The sequence below is a fragment of the Sipha flava genome, unplaced genomic scaffold (assembly GCF_003268045.1).
Source record: "Sipha flava isolate LNK unplaced genomic scaffold, YSA_version1 88_pilon_pilon, whole genome shotgun sequence".
In the NCBI taxonomy this organism is placed as follows: Eukaryota; Metazoa; Arthropoda; class Insecta; order Hemiptera; family Aphididae; genus Sipha; species Sipha flava.
In genome coordinates this window covers 383168-407483 of record NW_020273630.1, presented here as the reverse complement: position 1 = coordinate 407483, position 24316 = coordinate 383168, and the positions used below count along the sequence as shown (strand labels likewise).

The 24316-nt window shown below is 25.0% G+C and overlaps 4 protein-coding genes across 6 annotated transcripts; 2 read left to right on the top strand and 2 right to left on the bottom strand.

Annotated features, from left to right (window-relative positions):
• Positions 1-13157: 13157 nt before the first annotated feature.
• Positions 13158-15066, bottom strand: LOC112693541 (S-adenosylmethionine sensor upstream of mTORC1). Of its 2 annotated transcripts, none has more exons than XM_025568651.1 (3): positions 14848-15066; positions 14122-14303; positions 13158-14002 (listed from the first exon to the last, which is right to left on the bottom strand). In XM_025568651.1, the coding sequence occupies exons 2-3, from the start codon at positions 14179-14181 to the stop codon at positions 13169-13171; spliced, it is 894 nt and encodes a 297-aa protein (XP_025424436.1). In that variant the 5' UTR covers positions 14182-14303; positions 14848-15066; the 3' UTR covers positions 13158-13168. The 2 variants fall into 2 exon arrangements, with proteins under 2 accessions (XP_025424436.1, XP_025424435.1); XM_025568650.1 differs by having other exon boundaries at positions 14122-14287.
• A 243-nt stretch (positions 15067-15309) lies between these two features.
• On the top strand, positions 15310-17018 carry LOC112693542 (mesencephalic astrocyte-derived neurotrophic factor homolog). Its single transcript, XM_025568652.1, has 4 exons — positions 15310-15602; positions 15666-15787; positions 16594-16735; positions 16818-17018. Exons 1-4 carry the CDS (start codon positions 15512-15514, stop codon positions 16982-16984), a joined length of 522 nt encoding a protein of 173 aa, XP_025424437.1. The 5' UTR covers positions 15310-15511; the 3' UTR covers positions 16985-17018.
• A 186-nt stretch (positions 17019-17204) lies between these two features.
• LOC112693551 (histone chaperone asf1) lies at positions 17205-21887 on the bottom strand. 2 transcript variants are annotated; one of them, XM_025568665.1, is made up of 5 exons: positions 21626-21887; positions 20652-20768; positions 20468-20583; positions 18711-18887; positions 17205-17508 (listed from the first exon to the last, which is right to left on the bottom strand). In XM_025568665.1, exons 2-5 carry the CDS (start codon positions 20758-20760, stop codon positions 17293-17295), a joined length of 618 nt encoding a protein of 205 aa, XP_025424450.1. In that variant the 5' UTR covers positions 20761-20768; positions 21626-21887; the 3' UTR covers positions 17205-17292. The 2 variants fall into 2 exon arrangements, with proteins under 2 accessions (XP_025424450.1, XP_025424451.1); XM_025568666.1 differs by having other exon boundaries at positions 20652-20765.
• Positions 21888-22767: 880 nt separating this feature from the next.
• Positions 22768-23577, top strand: LOC112693526. The gene has a single exon (XM_025568635.1). It carries the CDS (start codon positions 22768-22770, stop codon positions 23575-23577), a length of 810 nt encoding a protein of 269 aa, XP_025424420.1.
• Positions 23578-24316: the final 739 nt, after the last annotated feature.

Below are 24316 nucleotides of genomic sequence, written 5' to 3'. Positions count from 1 at the left end.
TTAAAATTAAATATATTTGTTAATATTTAATTGAGATATTTTAAAAATAGTTTTCTTAGTAAATTTGTTATTTCAAATTAAATCACTAAAATTCTTTTAAAAATATTTAACATGCTTTAAATTTTTATAGAAAATAAACTTGTATAAACTGCAAACCTACTATTTTATAGCAAAACGTATTCGCATTCAACTATATTCTATTTGAGCAGTTTCATAGAAGTGAATGTTAAAAAAAGTTATCATTATAAGGAATTAAGGCTGCATAATATGATAATCACTACCTTTTCTACTATAATTGTATACTACTATAATCGAAATAAATAATAAAACAATACACTATTAAATATTACTTATACTATAATGACAATCATTAATTATGCACAATTTTCTGGCCAAATTCAAAATCAACTTCAGCATAAAATTAATGAATTTAACTGTACGTTTATTCATTATACAAACAGTTGATATTTTTTTCAAATCATTATCATGTGTGATATTATACAAACTAACTAAAATAATTATGTAATTTAAATTATTCAATTTATAGTTATGACTAAATATGATTCACAGAAAAATAAAACATAAAATTAAAAAAGTCATTATTTTTAATTAATTTAACATTTATTTATTTAATATCATCAAAAAATATAATGTATTACAACCTTTTCATTCGACTTTATAATTAGAAAAATCAGAACTATCGATTGTGTTTGTCTAAATGTGTAATGAAATAAATGGTTATTTAATTTACCACGTGTTTATTATTGTTGGGTTAAATTTTTACAGTTGATTTACTTAATTAAAGCATTAATTATTTACATAAATAATATAATTAATTTCATTAATTTTATTAGTAAAATAATATAAAATATTAATAGCATAATTGCATACTTTATGAACATACTAATAATATATTGTCCATGAATCTATTTAAAAATATGAATTATAGTATAAAAAAAGGATAGTCACGGTTTTTTTAAAAATGTAGGTACATTGCTAAGTAAAATAGATTTTTAAATGTCAAACGTTAATAATTGAATTTGTCCTTATCTTAGATAATTTTTTTTTAATCCCTATAACTTATATACTTGATGGTTAATAAGTCTGGATGATTTAAAGTTGGATTATCTATTTTTTTTTAATCCCTATAACTTATATACTTGATGGTTAATAAGTCTGGATGATTTAAAGTTGGATTATCTATTTTTTTTTTAATCCCTATAACTTATATACTTGATGGTTAATAAGTCTGGATGATTTAAAGTTGGATTATCTATATACTTATTAATGGATAAAAGTTTATTAATTTGTTGCAATAAGAAACTTTCGGTGGTGTTACTAAAACATCACTGTAAGATCAATATATATTTCATTTCACTTAGAACTAAAATTATTTTTTTCATTAACACTAAATATTTCAAAATATGTTATTGTTTTGCTTGATATTTTGTAATCACAAAAATCAACCACAAAAAAAATCATATATACTGGTTAAGAGTTGTGTAAAATAAATTAAAAATTTTGGTTGGCTTAGAAGTAATAAAGTACTCAATATTTTTAAGTTGAACATTTTAGTTATTTTTTTACAACAGAAATTTCAAGCTTTCCTTTCACATGCTAGATATTTGGTGAACATTTCAAAGTAAATTTCCAATTTTTTCGTAAATGAACTTTAAATTAAGAATTTTGTTGGTTTGTTGGTTTACTTGATTTACTCAATTTAATGTTTTAATGAAATATGACCCGGAAATATTAAATTATAATTTAAATTTATCATTGTGGTTTATAAAAAAGGAAGACATTTTTGATTCTTGACATTCACTAAATGTTTATAGTAGTATAGATCTTGATAGTGTACCGCCTTTTATATGAGTATTAAAATAATGCAAAAATGTTCTTACCAAACCACTACGTGAATTGTTTAACTTGTCGCTTTCTACTGGTTCTTTTCCATTATAACGGAAAAAGTTCTATATGTTTCCTATTTATAAAAGTTGAGATAAATGTAATTTTATTAATTACAGGCTAATCTCTAAATTATCTATTATTCCTAAATTATCTGGATCCATTATTATTAAATAACTATCAAAACTATTGTCTAATTATATTTGTCCTATTCAACATGGGTTAATTATGTTATTTAACATAGGTCTAAAAATCTATATTTACAAATATAATAACTTACCATTCTGATTTTATCTCCACTATCGAAAACAGCTTACAAGTTGATACTGTTTATACAGATTATAGTAAAGCCTTTAATAGAGTGAATCATGACTTACTTAAGCTTTTTGTGCTTTTTCTGTGTAATCAAATTCGTAACAATGTCGATTTCTTTTATATGTCCCGTGAAAGTTTAAGAATGAAAGCTTTATCTATTTTCTCAAATTAAACTTATATTACATATCATTTATTATAGTCCAATATCTATAAATTATCTAACTATTTATGTTCTAAAATTATGCAAATATGTTCTTTTTTTTCTTAATTAGTACACTTCCTTTTTGGTTATTATAAATATATTATTCTATATATAAAGGGTTCGTTCCATTCATGGGTAAACAATGAAACCTATGCTATGTAACTCGTATACAATAAAAAAATTATCTATATTCAATAAAAAAAATTGAAACCTAAAGTGTTAGTTTTCAAGTTAAATATATTAAGCAAGTACCTACTCGTAATATATAATTAAGAAAAATTATTTACTCATAAAAATTATTATTACTTTTGGCGATGGATGTTAACACCCGGAACCATATGAGCATTTAGTCACGTAGGCATACTTACTTCCACTTAACGAAAGAGTTTTTTGGCACATTTTTGTTCTATACATAGCAGCTTAACTCGTTTCAAATTATAAGCCAAAATCTTAAGATTATTGTCTATGATAAATTATAATTCCAATAAGTACAACAGTTCCTGATTTAGTAATTACCTAGTTCATTATATTTTCAATCTGAATATTCGAGTGAAAAAATAAAGTTTACGTATGATTAGGTATAATTCTACTTAAAATACATAGGTTTATTTATAGATAAAAAAAAATCAAAAACTAAACCTTATACTCACTTATATTAAGTTATCAATCAATTAAGTTATGTCATTAATGATGACTTTTTTATAAATACCAATATGTAATAAGTCTAATTGATTCATTCAGGCGAATTATGTAGGCAGTGGCATAGTTACGGGGAGGGTGTAAGGGGTTTCCACCCCCCCCCCTCATAGATTTTTTTTTTATTTATATTTGATTATTATTTATTAATATTTATATATTATAGTAAAATATTTTGATTTTACTATGATTAGGTATATATTAAAAATTGAATAACAAAATAATTTTCATTAATACGGGACATAATAACACTATTTTAAATGTAATATTATATATGATCTCGTTTTAAGATATACTACGAACACTTAAAAACTTACTCTTAAACACCCCCCCCCCCCCCCCAGAAAAGAATTGTATCTACGCTACTGTATGTAGGTATTGTTCTTTAAAATATATCAATATTTAAATAAATAAAATATCATAACATGTTCAATCTTGTAGCTTATTAAAGTAAAAAATCCCAAGCATATAAAAGATTAATATAATTAAAATACCTAATCAATATTTTTAAAGTCTTACTCAATCGGTAAAATTTAAATTTTATAGTATTTAATAATTAATGATAATAGAATTAATATAATACTATAAACATAAAAACATTTTGCATTATATTGTATTATGATTTAATGTTTATTGTCTTTTTTTATGGATATTCAAAACATAGCTTGTACTTAGATTTTAGATATACTCATAGTATATTTTTCATATTTAACTAATTTATATTAAATTATTGACTAAACGTCTGTAGATGCTTAAACGATAAATCTCTCATTTTACTTTTTTGAGAGACATATTTAACAATGATAAATACTATGATAAATATCTACTCATAGGCAAATTAATAGTATATACAACAATGTATATTTCCTATACTTTAAGTTCTCTATGACTATTGGTATAGAGTTTTTCTTAGTATAATATATAATTATAAACAAGTAACACTATAGTATATATAATATATATAATACTTGTTTTTTTAGATTCTAAGTGAAAATAGGAATATATTTTTTTCATTACGCTATATGATATAATTTGGCACACCTTTTGACTAAAGCCCAGCACATTACATAAATATAATTTAATTTCTATAAACTTCTTCACTTTAAAATTTTTATCAACATTTATTTAGTTTTTGCTGTTGTCGTTAGTTTATGTAATTGTTTTTTTTTATAAATTAATTTTAAAAGTTTTAGTTATTTGTAATAAGTTTAGTTACCTATACTACAAATATTTGCATATTATTAGTATTTTTATTATTTTTTTTAATTTGTTTTTATTTAAGATATTAAACATAACGTATATTATTTTGCACATTTAGTGATTAGGATATTATCTGTGCGTGCACAGACCTGTATTTTAGAGGATGTCCAGTGGCTTATTTGGGGGGAGTCTCAGGTCTTGAATTCCATCCAGAAGAAAAAAAAAAAGGTTATGGTTTAGCAATGTTATCAATAAATAAAAACTTCCTAATAACAACTTAAGATATTATTGATGAACTGACAAAAAACGTTTACCATTTTTATTATAAATAACTCTTCATTTGTATTTATAATAATAAAATAATAATATAATTATTAATTCATACCTTATATGTATTTTTTATAATATATATGGTAATCACTTTTTTTAAAAAAAATTTTAAGCTCTCTCCCACAAAAAAATTGTAAATACACCACAAGGGGTACCAAAATAATTTTGGGTCCTAACTTAACAAAACGTGTAGGTATATTTAATAAATTATAATATATAAATAATTAAATAAACATAACATTAATTTTTTATTTAATATTGTAGTATATTAGCATTAACGAATATGTTTTCCTTAATCTCGTATATTTTTCTCAGATAACTTAAATTATTTCTGATTTATACTTTTCTAGTCAATTGTAGCTATTACTATTTTATTTATTTTATTATTATTTACTATTGCTATTATTATTATTATCATGATACATTTTTGCATGAAAGTTAAGAAAATGAATAATTATAATAATTATATTTTCTATAATAAATCATATAAAATAAATTATATTTTATTTGAGCAACCTCGAGTAAAATAAGGGTCCTTTGCTCTAAGACTTAAATTGTAGGGCTTCATTCGCAACATTTCGAGGAGTGCCCGAGCACACCCAGTATCTCCCTGAGCACATATATGATATTAATATATATATTTAAACATTACATACATATCTATATTGAGGAATTCATCCAATGGCAATACATCAACATTAATTGCATCAGCTTACAATAGAAAATCGCCTTTCTAATTTAGTTTAAGTTTACAAAGAGGGTTATCGGATATTTATACTGTTGCCATGTTTTGATGTAAATAAGGAAGTTTTGTGAATCCTGTGACTTTTTAAATTCTCTAGCCTTTATGCAGTGAATAATTAGTCATGTACCATGAAGAACCAGCAATAGACGAAGAACTGTGTTCGAGAAATTGTATGGGACAATTGTTTAAAGATTTGAACAGTCACCAAAAATGCCATAGGTATAGATGGATCTTATCATTGTGATGTATAATAGCATTTTATTAGTGATTATATATATTAACATACTAACTACCGTATGTGTAATTATAATATATACATACTCAAACGTTTCAATTTGAATGATTTGTATTTTTAAATACATAAAATATAGAGAGTGAATTCTACAGTACTAATTCCTACACCACATTATCGTGACAACCATAACCAATCATTTACTACGTTTATATGATAGCGTTAAAACGGTTTGAAATTAAATCGTTTTGAAATTAAGACCCATTAACGTCATGTAAACACTTAAAAACGGTTTAAAAAATGTAAACCGTTTTAAAAGTTAAAACGCTCGCGCAGTTTAAGAATTTAAAACCGTTTTATATGCTCAAACCGGATTATTAAATGTATATATAAACGCGGGATATGTTTTGCATTAATACGTTTATCACAATTATTGTGATTCATGTTATCAGTTATCACTTATCAGATTTTGTTTTTATATATTTATTATTTAATTATATTAATTTTTATATATTATTATTTGTATAACTTAATAATAATTTAATAAGAACACAATAAATGCAAAATTATAAATTTATTATGAAAATATATTATGAATCAATATATTACTTATCAGATATCCTCCTGGAACAAACGACCAAAGTCATGAAGTAAAAATATTAATTTTAAAACGGTTTATAAAATATTAGCTAAACCGATTTAGTATACATATATTTGTATATAAACATCTAAAATTGGTTTAAGCTAAACTGTTTTAAATAATTTTAAAACGGTTAAATTTTAAACTGTTTTAACGCTATCATATAAACGTAGTAATTTACCGTTAATTTTAAAAAATACAGAAAATATTAAAAAAAAAAAAAAGTACATCCACAATTACTAGAAATATTTAATAATTTTTTTTTTTTTTTTTCATGATATATTAGTGCATAATTACAAATTCAATTTAAAACGTCTGTCAGAAATATTTTAAGACTTAATAGATAGGAAATTGTAGCGGTGCACACTAACTCGTTAATCATCAATTAGTCACCAAGTTAATTTAAGCCAATGTTTGTCCATTCAACTATGTACTTTAGTGGCAATCTAACCTGATTTACTTAATGAACGAATCACGAATATGTAAGTTAATATTAACAAATATTAACAATATAGAATAGTATAACGATAACAATAAAATATACTACATTGTAATAATATAAAATTAATATGAATCTATAGTCTACGTAATTAGATAGTTGGTGCGATTTTAGATATATTTGTAATGACTGTATTATAAGTTTTGTATAACTTCTTATATAGGTTCATAATTGAATAGAATGATGACTGAGAGTTTTAATATATACTTATTTTCAAAGCTGATGCTGCACTTAAAATTCTAAATAGCAAAATCTTTCCTATAAATATTCCTATGTATATATATATTATACGTGTACGATAATTTTTAGAGTTTTCGTTGCATAATTTTGTAAAATTACGTGTTTTGCATTAAATGTCTAATAATAACTAATATCACACTACTTCCAGAATAGTTCAGAACAGACATTCTGAAATTCTTGATTCAGAGTAGCATTGATTAAACTAAAATCATTTTATCGATCATAAAATTTACCAACAATTTTGAATGTAAGCATTCAAACAATTTATTATTTACGAATATTTTTAAAAATAATTTAAAAATGTTTTAGGTAAATTATAACCACAGTAACATAACATATATCTTTGAAAATTACCTGTGGTTGTGAAGTTCACGGAAAACTATTTTTTATAACAAATAAACTACCTTTGTGCACCGAAAGCTTAACTTTTATTTTGCATCGAAAAATAGTAAAAAAAATATACAAGTTCTATATACAATTAGGTTTTTTTCGTTAACAAATATGTTAATACAATATTTTTGTAAACATATTTTTCATTGCAATTATATTCAATCAATTATCAGTGACGTAAAGATTTAATCTTGTAGGTGTATCGCATCAATGATTATTGATAATGGTACATGGAATTTGTAAAATAGATATGTAATTCTTAGAATTTATAATGATGTATAAATAAATATAACTACTTTGCAGTATACGTATAAAAAGTATAATGCTATAATATTAGATTCGACATGAACTTTCTCGGAAAAAAATTTACAATTAGTTTGACAGTGGATTCCCCACGACTCATGAATTGTGATATGTTCTCATCAAACGTTAAAACGCTAAAGCTCTTGAGAACTATTGTGAAAAATTATTCGAAACAGCTGCTGTTATCTTTAAAGATGAGTTTGAAGTTCTTTATATTGCAGTTGACAAAAATCAAATTTTGTCACTGTGGTTTATTCCACAATACGCGTATGTATTCAGTATAAGCTACCTGTCGGTAATTTAACCACGGATATCTTCATAATATCTATACATCTTACTATAATATTAGCAGAAAAGGCAGTCCCTCTATAATTCGTTTCTCAGTAGGCATTAAATAAATATTTTTGATTTCCGGTGTGTAATCATTTCCATAATATACTTTCTTATCTAAACGAAGTATTACCCAGTCGTTTCACTGACATCTATTGAATATTGAATTTTCCACACCACAACGCATAAGCGTTCGACGATAAGATTATAAAAAGTGCTTTGTGATTATATACGCGTATTGTACTTCATCCTATAGAAGCATTGATAAAAATATAAACGTAGGCTAGAGCAGTAACAATCAAGCGAGTGTTTAAATCATCATTAACGTTATATTTACCGATAGCCATGAACAACTAATTTATTAAATTTTACCGAATCGAACATACAACACTATACATTTCTACAAAAAATATTTTATGCCTAATAATATAACTACACATTTTACCACTTACGTTGATTATGTTCACACGAGGTACCTAACTATTATATCGATTGTATTATGCATAAAAAATAATAGAGCATACAAACTATTGGTCCGAGAAAAATTAAAAAAATTTAATTGCAGAACTAAACAAAAATTGAGTTAAATTTTAATATTTAATATTATAATATTTAAGTCGCAGTTTAACATGAAATATCAAAATACATTGCAAAACTGTATATTGTAAAAAATCATTATGAATATAGGTGTTCCGCCTAAAAAATTCTTGATTGGCATTATACAAGTATTCATAAATTTTATATGGAAACCCTACTCAAGAACGTTTATTACAATTATATATATACATAATATTTGTATTACAATTAAACTATAGATTTTTAGAATTCGTTTATAAGTGGACACATATCATTAAATACTTTAAACAAAGAAACTCCGGAAATTAATTATTTTAATTATTTAAAGGGATTATAGTTTACTAAACCTTGTTTTAAGCGATTTTTACTATTATACCTTATTATCATACAAATATGTAAATATTAATTTGAATAAAAGAATTATGAACATGATGGAAACAGTTGTTCATTATTTATTGACATTTTTATGAAATAAATTCCAAACAAATTCGAAGTCACAACAAAAACATACATTAATTTAAGGGGCTTTTTATTGGAAATTTTACTGTAAAAGTGTATAATTGTTAAGATAATGTATACAAGAACTACAAAATGTTTCAATCGTTTCTAAACGAATTGATATTCGTATTACGATATTCTACTTATTAAGTAGGTACAAATTGTTCAAAAAATCATAATTTTTTCTCATTGACAATATGACAAAATAGTTATCATAGAGATATAATTATAAATCATATTCTAACTATATCGCATAATGCTTTGCCCATTGTTATTTTGTACATTTCTACATCCCATTTAATTTATGTTTAAATAATCAATCAAAATTCGTGATATTTATGCAGTTACATAATAAATAATATTCATGCAAATTAATTTTAAAAAAACACCATCAGTTAATTTGTATGTTTTTATTTTGTAATGAAAACATTTTTTGTACGATCATTTATCGTTGTTTTACCCTACTATCGAAACCTAGTTATTTCAGTAATAACAATATTGAGAGTTTTTAAGTGGCATAAGGCTATATCGATCAGCCGATTCTTTTTTTTTACAAATGAGAAGGATAATAAAGTGTACTTATTATTTTTACCAATAACCGAATTTGTGATAAGATATTAATGAACGTTATGTATATACAGTGGCACACACAGGATTTTTTTTCGGAGGGGGGATCAAGGTAAAAATATAACACATTTTACAATTAACAAAATTATGCAAATCCTTAATATATTTTGACTTAAATAATAGCATTGATAATAGAATAGACTATTCTATAATCAATGATACTAGGTAATCAATACTAGCTCTTCATATTTTAAACTTGTAAAATTTGTAAATTTTAACCTAGTTAAACCTTTAACTAATCGGAGAAAATTTCGGGGGGAGGGGGTACAACTCCATAACCCTACCCCCTTGCGTGCGCCACTGTGTACATATGTAATAATATAGTATTAATTCTTATAATTGTTACTGTTGTGAAAATTATCATGGAATTATCCATAAAATTTGTAATGAGTAGGTAGTCAGCGTGGGTTGCTGTTCAGAATTCGAAAGGATATTCTGGGAATGCTGCAGGAATTTCTACGATTTTTAAAATACAGTGAAGTAGCCAGGAATTATACAATTAAACGTCAAATGTACAGAAAATCAAATGGAACAGATTTAATATTGGATTTCAAAAACATTAATCCGTGACCACCCTTATACTGTAAAAACAATCACTTCAAAAGTATAAAGTATACCTATATTACGTAGGTACAATATTATTTCAGCAATATTCATTATTTACATTATTATTATAATTGACTAAAAAAACATAGAAACATTGATTTACAAAATAATGCGGTTGGTAGATAAATAATAAAATTTGCAATTTTAAAAAATAGCTTGAAGAACTCGAATAGATAAGTTTAAATAATTTCCGAGCACCAACATACAATATAATTGCATATTCTTTAATTATACTTCAATTATAAGTGTATTGTTTTTATCTGACAACGAGACTCCCGGGTGATAATTTACTAATTTAGATGAAAGCAATTACTATTTCAGTGTAAGAATATGTATATATTTTAATATTTATATTAATTTACATCACCTCAATCGATAATTATGAAATCAACACAAAACATATAAAACATTTCCTGTTAGGAAATTTTCCTAGATATCCAAAGAGTGGAAAAATGTATACAGGCCAGAGCACAAAACTGTTTGTTCCCTTATAAATGCGATTTTCGAAAAATCTTTTCTTAGTGTCTGTCAGAGAATGGTATTTTAATTGTATATATATATATATATATATATATATATATATAGATTGGATACGTTAAAATTATTTTTACTATCATTTTTGATGCTAATCGTTATTTTATTGTTGTTATTTACTACTTACCTATTATTGTTAGTATTTTGATCATTCTCGTGCGCAAGATTGTTTGTGGATACGTGCATCTTCTTGGGCCTATTTTATGAACGATCGAAATTTAATTTTCTTCACTTGAATATTTTGCAACAAATCAATCATTACAAAAAATGTTTGAACCCAATGGAGAAAATTAAATGTCAACAATTTAAATCGAACAAACCCATAGCTTTTTACTGATTGTGTATAAGGTTTATGATCTATACAAAACTGATAATGAGAACCTTAGTTCCAAGTTAACTCTGGAACTTATACCTAAAACCAGGGAGTAAAAAAAGGTAACCTGAATTTTTTCAAGCTACGAAACACGAACAATTTGAAACAGTACGTGACAACCACTCTATAATATTCCAAATATTATATTCATCGTGTTGAATAAAAAGTATTTATACAAACATAGTACATTGGTACTGTTCTCGAGACAGTATCGACTGATGGTTCTCGAGACCCCATATATATTAATTCATTAATTATTTAAATAAATCTATATTTATTAATTTTATTATATAACTAAATAGGTGTATACTATAACTATATTTTGAACATTCATCGATCGTCGTCGACGATAAACAGTTTTACAAGCATATGCCTGTAAAGCTATGTATGTAATTGGCACCGTCTTGATTTTCGCCAATAACAACCCGTTTCTTGAGAAAACCACAAAGGCCGTAATTTGCGTAATACTGCGAATTTTTGTTTACAGATAAAATGGTATTCGTAATACATAACATGCAGGGCCCCATACAAGCAAGGGCCGGTACAGTCGTACCCCTTGCCACCCCATAGGACCGGCACTATCTCCAAGATATTACAAAACTATTATTTCAACTGCGGTCCGAAAAACATAATATTATTATTGAAAATATTATCTTTTTTTAATTATAATATTTGTTGATTTATTTTTCTGTAGTGAGCTCTGCTTCCGCACTGCCCTAGCTTAAAACCGTTTTTAGACACGAAACCCGTAACCTCAAATTTATGGACCTGTTTTTACTCCCTGTTTAATACATGCTTAGCAGTTTCTATTCTAATTTGAAGAAAAAAAAATCGCATGCAATTGGATAATGTAAGTTGTTTCAAAGCCATACCGTAACAAAAATTCTCATATAAGTGACAGTGGCATATTTTCAATTTTTTTGTGGGGTGTTTACATTTTTTCTTAAAAAATAGGTGATTTTATAATATTATAAAAAATTCATATAAGGTATGAATTAATTATTACATTATTATTTTGTGATTATAAATACAAATGAAAAGTTATAAATGTAATAAGCACCTATGTGTTCATTACTTTATAATCCATGCCCATAAGCTGAATATGAATACTAGTTATTTATTTATTTATTACTGACCTATGTCCAATTACAAAATAAGCAGTAGTTATCCAATATCAATGCTTATTATTGCTATCCATTGCCTATTGCTATAATTTTATATACATTCCTCTGAGTTAACCAGTTAATAAAAACCAGTTTCTGGGGCGTCGTAGTTTGGGGTTATCAAAATATTTCAATGGCTTTCAATCTTCTATAGACATTTTTCCAAAAATCGGACCAGTAGTTTTTGAGACTTAATTTAAAATACATTAAAATATATTTTAGAACACATTATATATTATAAAAATATAATATATAATTTGGTATTAGTACATTTTTATAATTTTGACGTAAATGAATAAATATAAAACTTAATAAGTTATATAAAATAATTTTTAGTGATATTAATAAATTAAATTTAAATTTAAAATACAGTCGGATTATACTTTTTTTTGTTGTTACATCTTCCCCGCCATGTTGGGAAATCGTAAATTTTTACAAATTCCAATAATCAAGATAAGACGATGTAAAGATATAATACATAATATAATAGACAAAAAAATTTTTTTTAGTAATATATATATATATATATATATGAAATATTCAACAGTTTCAGTTAAATTTATTAATAATAAAATGAAAATAACCTATACCTATACCTGTTAAATATATTTTCATTTTAATGAATAAAAAAATAAGGAAATATTACTGTATATAATGAAGTAGAATAAATATTTAAAAAGAATATGAATTATAAAATTTTAATTTATTTAGTTTATTTAACAAAATCAAAAAATTTGATAAATTAAAAAACATTCTTAACAATATTATATATTAGTTAACTCTGAAAATAAGTTAGCAACCATGTAATCATCACGCTTTTCTAACATTTTTGGAGTCTTATCTATTTTATTATAATTTCTAGAATCTTGTGGAATGGTTATTAAATCTTTAACATTATTTGTAATATTTAAAGAATGCAACCAACTTTTAGGAATCTGTTCTAGAAAACATTTTCTAAATACCATACAATGTAAATGGGTTAGCTTTACATATTTAATACGCCAAAATCCTAAACTACTTAACGATATCTTCCAATTTTTCATTAACATCGAGTTGGAAGAAGCATGGTTTGAATCTGGTGTTATAATAACTAATAAACCACCAGGTCTTAAAACTTTATAAGCTTTTTCACAACATTTGTACCTTTGTAGTGGTGATGGAAAATATTCAAGAAATAATGAAAATACAACTATATCAAAGCTAGATAATGGTAAAGTTTGACAAACATTTTTAAAAATGTTTAACTTAGTGTCTAATGGTACTAAAAGGAAATCACATTTTATAACATTTTCAGTTGCTGGTGCTATGTCTATAGGCAATACTTTAAAAGGTAAATACTTTTGAAAAGGATTATAACAACTTCCAACATCAAGAAGATAAAAAGGTTTTTCTGGCATGCAGATTACATTATTATCAACCCAATTCACAATAAACTTTTCAGCTAAAGATTTTTCTCGAACTACTTCATGAAAATAATCTTCTTGGAAATATTTTAAAACGTTGTAAGTAATCCATGATATTCTACAACTTGAAGGATCATTTTTGTTGTTTGCATCCCAAAATTGTGATGCCAGTTTATGCATGCTTTGAGAATAATTCTGAAACAAATACGGTCGTAAATACACAAGTAAATAAATATTTGATTTATAAAAGTAAACAAAAAGATAAGAAAATAATGATAATAATAAATTTGAAGAATACTAATTCATATTTTTACTTTTAAAAGTGACTCGTCTAAACAGTGATTTGTCCATGCTTCATCTGCACCAATATCCATTGAATTTATTCTCAATTTTAAATGACATTTTTTAATAAATTCAGCATGTTGTAGATGTTCATCGTCTGCTGGTTTACAAGAATATTTTTTTCCTTTCTTGTTAATTCTAAAAAATATTTAACCTTTAAAAATAATCAAATGTTTTAAGACTTCAAATATAAACAAAAGATTGTTGTTATTAAACTAAAAAATTTCAAAATATGGATATCAATGTAAAATGTTTAATTTACAACAGTGGTATACCTATGAGAGCTGTATAATTATGTTTAACAATATACTACCTATGTTTTTTATTAAATTTTTAAAATTATGTTAAATGTATCCAAATAAGAGTGAACTCTGTGACTAAAATCTGACTTAAAAATATCGAAAAAATGCTTAAATAATTATACCTTAGTAAATGAGTATCTCAATTGTGTTAATATATGAATAATAATCAACAATAATTTTTGAATGGGAATGTTTTTTTTTCTTCTATTAAAAATATTATATAAAAAAATGTATGTAGGTTAAGAAAGAAAAGAAGAACTTGATTAAATTAATTGAAATATAAATGTTAATAAAATAATAGGAAACGTGCAAGATTTGATATTTAAACATATAATGATTAGAGACCAAATTTTGGTTTCTACATTACAGAATTAAAAATATAAAAATATTACTTACACATTTGACATATTTATAAATTATGTTACATAAACTATGTGGTTATAGTGTGATATCGGGATAGGAACATCAAAATATGAAAGAAAACATATTTATCATTCGTCAATAACTTTACTACCAGATAAACACATAATGTTTAAATTCAATTAAAAAAATTATTTATTTTATGTAACAGAAATAAAATAAAACAATAGACACATAATTTAAAACATTGATTATTAGTTTTTAAAACTAAGAATACTGCAATAATTCCAGCAATACAATGTTTCTATACATGTCAATATTATTGATAACTATTGCTTATATTGATAACAAAGACATTATTGATAATCATACATGGCCATGAAGTTATGTATGTGTTTCATACTTCATTCATACCGGAAAATCGGACCAATGAAATTTCGCCAGGTCGAGTTAGGATAATATTCTGTAGTAACATAATAAAAAGTTGTGGGCATATTGATATTGAATACATTTTGAAATGTTCCTAACAAATTGTTGTGTATGTGTCTTAAATTATTTTCATTAAACTCTTAAAAAAAAAACCCTTTCAAATAACTTAAATACTATAAGTTTAATGTATAATATAAATCTTTAAATTTATTACAAAGGGATAGAAAAAGAATTGTTCAAGTGTGTGTGAATATTAAACTATAAATTCAAAATGGATATTCATATATTATTAGCTTGTGTGTTCTTCTATGTACAAATATTACAAGTACAATCACGTTCATTTGCAGAAGAAGATTGTCCAGGTTAGTTAAAATATTATTATAAATATTTTAAATATTTAATTTTATTTTTATTTGTACTTATAGTTTGTGTGTCTACAATTGATAAATTTTCAAAAACACTTGAAGGTGAAACCAACACAAAAGTTATTGAAGAAAAATTCAGGAAATATTGTCGTTCGTCAAGAATTGATAAAGAAAAAAGGCTGGTTAGTAGAATGGAACTTTTTAATTTTGTTTAAAACAATTTCAATTTATTCATTCAAAATCACTTGTAATATAAGTAAAGATTAGTACACTGACTTTTTGTGTTTTCAGTTATTCAGATTCATTTTTATAAAAATATCTGTACATGTTTTATTTTTCTACATGCATCTATGTTTTTAAAATCGTAATTGTTTTATAAAACAAGTTGCCCTTAAAACTAGAATTTATTTCAAGATGATGACTAAAATACTCCTTGGTAGTTATTATAAACTATTCATGAAGAATATTATTTACAAATATTTTTAAGATATATTATAGTTAATCTGGAGCATTAAATATCTCCTAGGATCTACGGTTACATTTCAAATAATGATTATTTTGAATTTTATAAACCATTTTTATGTTATTGAAATCCTTCAACTTCCTTTTCTTTGGTTCATTTTACAGTAATTTAATAATTTAGACTTATTCATTCTCCTCTTTCAATACACTGATTAATGTAGTGATACAAAAATTGTTTTCAAAACTGATTTCTTCAAGGTTTTCATAATGATTTCATTCTATTAATCGTGATGAATCTAAATAGAATAAAATTGAAAATTCAAATAAATGCATTTTTAATACATTTAAAAAGTTAAAATTTATTTTTAAAATTCTTGTAAAATCATTAGATCAATTAGTATAATTAAAAAATGTTAGTCTACTATTGGCGTAATAGACTGAAATAGCCTAACTACCAAGGCTCTTAAGACAACTCTTAACTATTTCTTTTAATTATGTAATATTACTAAAAATAAAAATATTTCAGTGTTACTATTTGGGTGGTGTAGAAGATTCTGCAACTGGTATTTTAAGTGAAATGTCTAAACCATTATCATGGTCCATGCCTGCACTTAAAGTCTGTGAACGTTTAAAGAAAATGGATGCTCAAATTTGCGATATAAAATTCGGTAAGTTTTAAAAAAAATATTCATAAACTCTCGGAGAAATCAACATGTATAAAATAAAAAATAATTATCAATTTCATTTTAGACAAAGAGATAGATTGGAAGACAGTTAACCTCAAAAAACTAAAGGTTAAAGATTTGAAGAAAATATTAGATAACTGGGGAGAAAATTGTGATGGCTGCCTGGAAAAAACCGATTTTATTAAAAGAGTTGAAGAACTAAAATCCATTTACGTCAAAGAAGATTTATAAATAATAAAATTTATTTTACAAAATACTGTACAAATATGCCGTTTTTTTACTACAATATTATCCTTTGTATTATGTTTTATAATTTATTTAAGGTATAAAATAAAGGGCTTAAGTTAAATTTAACAATAATAAAATTGAATAAAAAACGTCTTACTTTTATTTTATTTCGATATATAACATTAATTGTTTTAGTATTTAATATTTATTACAAAGTTATTACTATTCATTATATTTTCTTTATAATATAAAATTTTATAAGATTGACAAAATATAGATATTTAAATAAATTGGACATTGGATCAGTCAATTCACAATACTTCCATTGGACTTTGGCTAAGACTGTTATCAGCATGAGAAGACAACAAAGATGATACCTCATCATCCATTTCTTGTAAGTTTGAATCCTCCTCATTCACATGACAATTAGCTTGCATTCCATTACTAGTAGATGGTTGCTCAGAATCATCCCAATTGATCTTAAATCTGGTTACTCTAGGTTCAGTTCCCAATATATTTCTAGTCATCTTAAACATAAAATTACTAATTTGAAGAAAATGTAAAAAACTATAATTCTAAAATCAATTAAATAAAATAGTCAAATTATTGAAATTTATCAAGTTAAAATTAATAAAAATCTATAATACAAGAATTATAATTATACATATATGTATTTTTTTTTTTTTTTAAGATAAAGTTTCAAAAATTGTTATTGGACTATATAATTATAATTATATGAGGCTATATTTACATTATTAAAGCATGAAATTATTAAATTTATTTCATCATTGATATATCAATATATAGACGCAATGTTTTTATCAAATAGAGAAATAAAATTAACAAATTTTGTTTTAAAATCAAAACATAAATATATTAGAACAAATATAATGTTATAATTTGATATATAATATTAAATAGCATCATAACCTACAGAACAATTAAATTTACCAAAATGCTATGAAGTTCGATCAAATATATGAATTGAAAATGATGGGTTAATCAAAGAGATTAATTAAAAGTAATCAAAATTAACTAAAATAGTTAAATAAATAAATATAAAATATAATCTTATATTTTAAAAATAAAAAATAAATTGTATAATATGAGTAAATGATAAACGTAATTAACTGTTACTAATAATCAAACAATAAAATAAGTAATTAAAAAATTAATAGATAAAATAAAATATTATTTTTATCAATAATTGATATAGTAATAATAGTCCATTAAAAATGATTTTAATGATAATTGATTGTTCTTCAACAATCAATTGTCAAAAATCAACAATCATCTAGCCCTAATTGTAATATAAACAATATGAAGCTATTGTTTTTATTAAAAAAAAAAAAAAAACCAGTAAATATCAAATCATAATTTATAATTATAATATTAGAACAGTTTGTCAAATTGAGAAAATGCAGTATACAATTATATATTTTAATTATCATAAAATAAATTAAATATTTTAAATAAAATAAAAATTATTAAATAATTAATATTTGTAAATAAATATATAAATAGATCATATATATTTAGAAATAAATAAATGATTAGCCTGGAATATTATATTTGTAATGAATGACTGGTTTTGAATTAAAAATTTATCATTATGTGTATACAAAGTTAATAAAATCATGACTGTATGGCTAAGTATTTATTTATTTCTACTAACTATTTATTAATATTTTTAAAAGATCAATTCAGTATTTAAGCTATCTAAAAATACCTTATCAAACTGAGGTGTAGCAGGAGGATTTTCTTGAATTTCTGGATCGGTGTATTCATTGTTGATAAAATATCCAACTCTGACAAATTCTTGATTTCGGTAGCAACAAGTCAATAGTACAACAGTTACACCGACAGCATCTTGTTCAGGAATTTTAGAGACATCAGGTGGATTGGCCTATAGAATAGTTTTTCAATATCAGTTTAATTTATTGTACATTATATTATAAGAGAAATGCTACGTGTGTGTGTAATGTGTTTAAAATAAATATATATTATTATGAACAATTGAAATATAAATTAATAATATAAATAACTTTAAATGTAGTTTCATATAGGTTATTAACTTATATTTTTATTAATTTATAATAATAATGGGTAAATTAATACATTTTTTAAGGGAATCTGAATGTAACAAATTATATTAAAAAGTAAAAATTGAAATTTAGAATGTCAATTATTAAGATACATAAATTGTTCATGTAATAGATTGAATATTTTGAAATAGCATTAGTGTATATGTGTATACATGATATAAATTTAAAAATTAATAATAGTAATAATTTATAAAATGTTATTGGATTATATCATCATACATTACTATATTATCAGTAATTATTAGCTATCATATTTTAATAAATTATTAAATTTAAAATATTTTTCAACATTTCCATAAAAAAAAATAAATAGTACTTAAAAACCTATTAGCAATGTAGTAAATGACTTCCATAAATAAATTTCAGTTAATTAATATTAATCTAGGTCTTAGATTTTACGAAAATATCTAAACCTGTCTATAGTAATTGGATGTTCAAATATGGTTATGGAAAACATTTGTGATAAATTACAAAATAATTTCATATAGTAATAAATTATATTTAATTACTTAATAAAAATATTCAATGAGGTTAATATTATTAATTTATTAATTAGAAAAATATTCAAATTTTAACACAAAATATGTTACAGACATTTATCATAACCAAATTTTAATTTCATAATTGGTCTAATTTTGTAACTAAAAGTGCAAGTGATTAAAATGAAATACAATAAGCTATAAAACCCATTTATTCTTTTAAAATTGTTTTTATAAATATTAACTGGTAATATGCATATTAAGCTTTCAGGATTTAAATAGTTATGAATGCAGAGGCGGATTTATCTTTTTTACGGCTATAGGCACCAACAATTTGCCGCCCCTATAATAGATGAAGAAGTTATATTACCCCTTCCAAAATACCTAATCTAAATATTATATATACATATATATATCTATATATAAACGTATGTACCTAGATCCATTTGAATTTTTAGACTTTTTTTCGCTTTAATTAATTAGTCTATTATGAAAAAAATGTCAATGGATGTCCACTAAATTTTATTAAAAACAGTTTTTCATAATAACAGAATAGGATTATAAATATAGAGTCGAATTAGTAATATAGTGTGGCAATGGGGGTATTTAATTTTCCCCGAAATTCCGACGATAACATAATAACAAAATACACCCATTATTATACAATTATTTTTCGTAAATATAAAGTAAATAATTTTCCAATTTTTTTTGCATACATTTGATGATTTCTAATAAAATACTACAGAATTAGCCGCCCCCAAATTTTGCCATCCTAGGCAGATGCCTACAGTGCCTAATGGGAAATCCGCCTCTATATGAATGAGAAAATTGGAGTATACTCAACTTTATTGCAATTTACTTTTGATTTAGGATTTAACAAATATAAATGCTACAATTGTTACCTCAAAAACAAACATATGTCTTCCTTCAGGAACAGGACCTACATAAATAGTATCAAGTATTTGATCATGTTCTTCACTTTCAGCTGAACCAACATAAATCATTTTCCATTCCAGATCTAGAAACATAATATTTGAAGAAATACATTTAAATACATATTTATATACATTATTTATATATAAATACCTTCGTTTAAATCTTCAATGCACTCAAAAGTAAGCTCAAATTGAAAAGGATTTAAAAATGGAGATGGATTATCTAGGACAACCACATTTGACAGCTGTACCTTAGCCATAATACCTGCTTATAAATCAAATAAAATCATACCAAATAAATTATTAAATTAAACAGTGTCCTCAGGGGAAAAGGCGAATAAGGCGGTCCTGTAATAACCTTTTTTTTCTTCCAAATTTTCATTATTTGTTATTTATATAATACTAAGAAAATACATAAATAAAGTTTGACTCCCCCCCTCCATATAAGAGTCTAGGGACGTCACTGCAATTGAACAAATGTAGCCAATAATGTAGATGCTTAATATAATAAAATATAATAATGACGATACAAAAATATTTTATTTAAAAATCATAGAAAAATTATAAATGGTGCAAACTGGATTAGATCTAATTAAATGGTACGACACGGTTAAAGAAAAGAATTGATAACTGTAAAATATATTAAAATATTTTAACACAAGCAAAGGTGCCAGATACACTGAGTAAACAGGGTAATTGGTTATGCGTAATGGAAACACAAAAGTATTGAATCTAGTGAAATGAGAACAGGATTCCACCAATAAATTAATGTAAATACATCAAATTCGTCTAGGTTTATCCATAACTGGACTTTAATTGAACTAAGGGCGGTTTTGCTCTCAGTGAGAGAAGTATCTTATATGATTATTACTGTTCCATGAACTAAAATCTTGTACAAAGTTTAATACTTTAAATTTTGTGAATTATCATAAAAACAATTTTTTAGTATTACTACAATCATAAGTGATACATAGGCTGTACTATAATAATTATTCATATTTAATTACAGCAAGAGATAATATATGCATAATGCTTTTAAAGGGCAGAAATACACTTAAATTCAAACTGAATAAATAAATAACAAATTAAATTAATCCAATCATATTAACAAAATATATAACTTACCAGTGCTTTTAATATGATACACTAGTATAAATGAATAACAGTTAATTAATTAATAAACAAAAGATGTAATAGAACTATACTTTACATGAAAAAAAACAGTTGTCGCTATTCAAAACGAGCACTGAACATTGAGTAGAAAAACACACAGAAATAGAAATTCGAATCGTTAATAATTGGAAAAAACACTTATTAAGAACGCGACAGGCAAATAGTACCAATATCCAACATCATTTTTTCATTACACAATCTGTTAACAAAAAAGGAAAACAGTTTTTCCCTCCAATCAGCCATCTTTTTTTTTATCAACCAAATCAGCTGTTTATGAATTAGTTTTCGGTAAAGGTAAGCCCAAGGATATTATATAAATTAAAGTTCACAATATAAATTACGTGGTATGTACGAGCTTTTTATTTTATTTTCTGTTAATTTTTTTTATTTCATAAAACAACTGAGCTTCGAAAAGGATATATACTTGAATATTTCTACAACAGTGATTATACTCACTGACGTCAGTGTTAATGTCGTAGAACAATTAACACGAAACACGTAATACAGCCTGCCAAAATGTAATTTGACTGTGTACGTTCTTCGTAATCCGTTGACAAAATGTCGCCCACCAAAAATCTATCTTACAATGCTACCAACCGTATATTTGAGCATGATTGTTATTAATTTTTTTTTGCAATTATGAAATTGTAGTTCAACGAAGCCAACCGTCGTGTAGTCGCAGAACCAGTGTCGCATTTTGACAATTTGTGCTCCAGGACAAAAATAAATTGGCGCCCCTTACAGGAGCTTGCACATAGAGAAATAGATCCCACATGAGCTATTTAGATTTTGAACTAAGCAAATAGTGTATTGGTTTTACACAATGCTCGACTTGGAAAAATTAAAGAAGAGGGATTCTATTTACTTTAAAAAAAGAGCGTCCCCAAAACTTGTTAAGCGTTATAATTGTAACATAATAATAGTAGAGGAACGCTCAAATTTCTGAAAATTAGTTGGGGTACTGGGTACTGGCTGGGGACTTCAGGCAAACACTACCTGTTGTTCCTCCAGTAACTCGTGCTGATAAGGTAAGGGCCTGCCTTAAATCATCCTACCTATGGCCCAAGATCCAAGTCAAATCCTTACGAGTCAGCATGAGAGTATACCTTAAAGGCGATCCTGAGGCAGAGGATTTTTCCAATTTACTCCTTCAAATAGGAAATGGAGATTTACATGAAGATGATGATAGGAAAGTGAACATTCCAAACAATTTGTGTGCAGTCGTTAAGGATATAAAAAGTTTGAGTGAGCAAATATATCTGAATTTAAATAATTTACATTCAGAAAACCTGACTTGGCTTAACGAAAGAGCCATTCTTACACCAAAGAATGACACTGCAGCAAGCATCAATGATTCCTTATTGGACCAGCTTCCTACTGAAATAGTGAAATATCCATCTGTGGACTCTGTTGTGGAGTTAGAAGATGTAGTTAATTATCCTGTAGAGTTCCTTCACACTTTAAATCCACCAGGAATTCCATTTCACAACCTATGTTTGAAAATTGGAGCTCTGATAATGCTATTGCGTAACCTTATACCTCCAAAACTTTGTAATGGCACACGAATTCAGGTTAAGACCTTACATAAAAATGTAATTGAAGCAACTATCTTTATAGGCTGCGGTATGGGAAAAACAGTTTTTCTACCAAGAATACCTTTAATTCCATCTGACTACCACTTTCAATTCAAACGGCTACAGTTTCCCGTAAAGGTATGTTTTTCCATAACAATTAACAAAGCACAAGGACAGTCTTTGAAAGTGGCAGGAGTGGATTTAAGGAATGAATGTTTCTCCCATGGCCAATTACACGTAGCCTGTTCACGTGTAAGCTCTCCTGATAGTCTGGTAATACTGTCTCCCGAAGGAAGAACCAAAAATATTGTATATAAGGAGGTACTATAAAAAATGCGAAAACGACTTTGCATAAAAAAATAGTTAGCACACAACAATATTACCCATAACATTTTAAAATAATATTGTAAGTATGAAAAAAATATACACATGGATGAAGCCGGATAATTATAAAAAAAAAGCAAAAACAATTGACTAAGTATAACAAATATATAGCACTCAAAAATATTACCCATATAATTACACATGTGACTACAAATTTAATATTATATAATTTACATTTAAAAAGACATTCTTCTTTTCGACAACGCTTCCACAGCGTTTTACACCTAAAAGGAGTTTTTCCGGGCAATGCCGGGTATTTCAGCTAGTATATATATATATATACAGTGGCGTACATTCAATCTTGCTCTACTGTGGGAGGGGGGGGGTTAACAAAAATAATCGTTATCTTTTTTTTTTCTTAGCACAGATAAATAACTGCTATAAATAGATATTATTTTATACAAATTTTTTATCAATTTACAGTTTATTTTTACATTACAGTTAATTAATAGCTATTGAATTATAAAAACAGCATAGTTAATAAAACTTTTCAAACACCTATCAATATAATTATTTAATTATTATAATATTTGTATAGTTGTATATTTTAAGTTCAAAACGTAATAATGGAACTACGAATATATTACACGTCATCAATAGTAAAATAATTTTCTTTTCTTTTTTTTTTGGCCCTGGGGGGGTTTGACCCCGCCCCCCCCCCCCCCGTATGTACGTTTCTGTATAA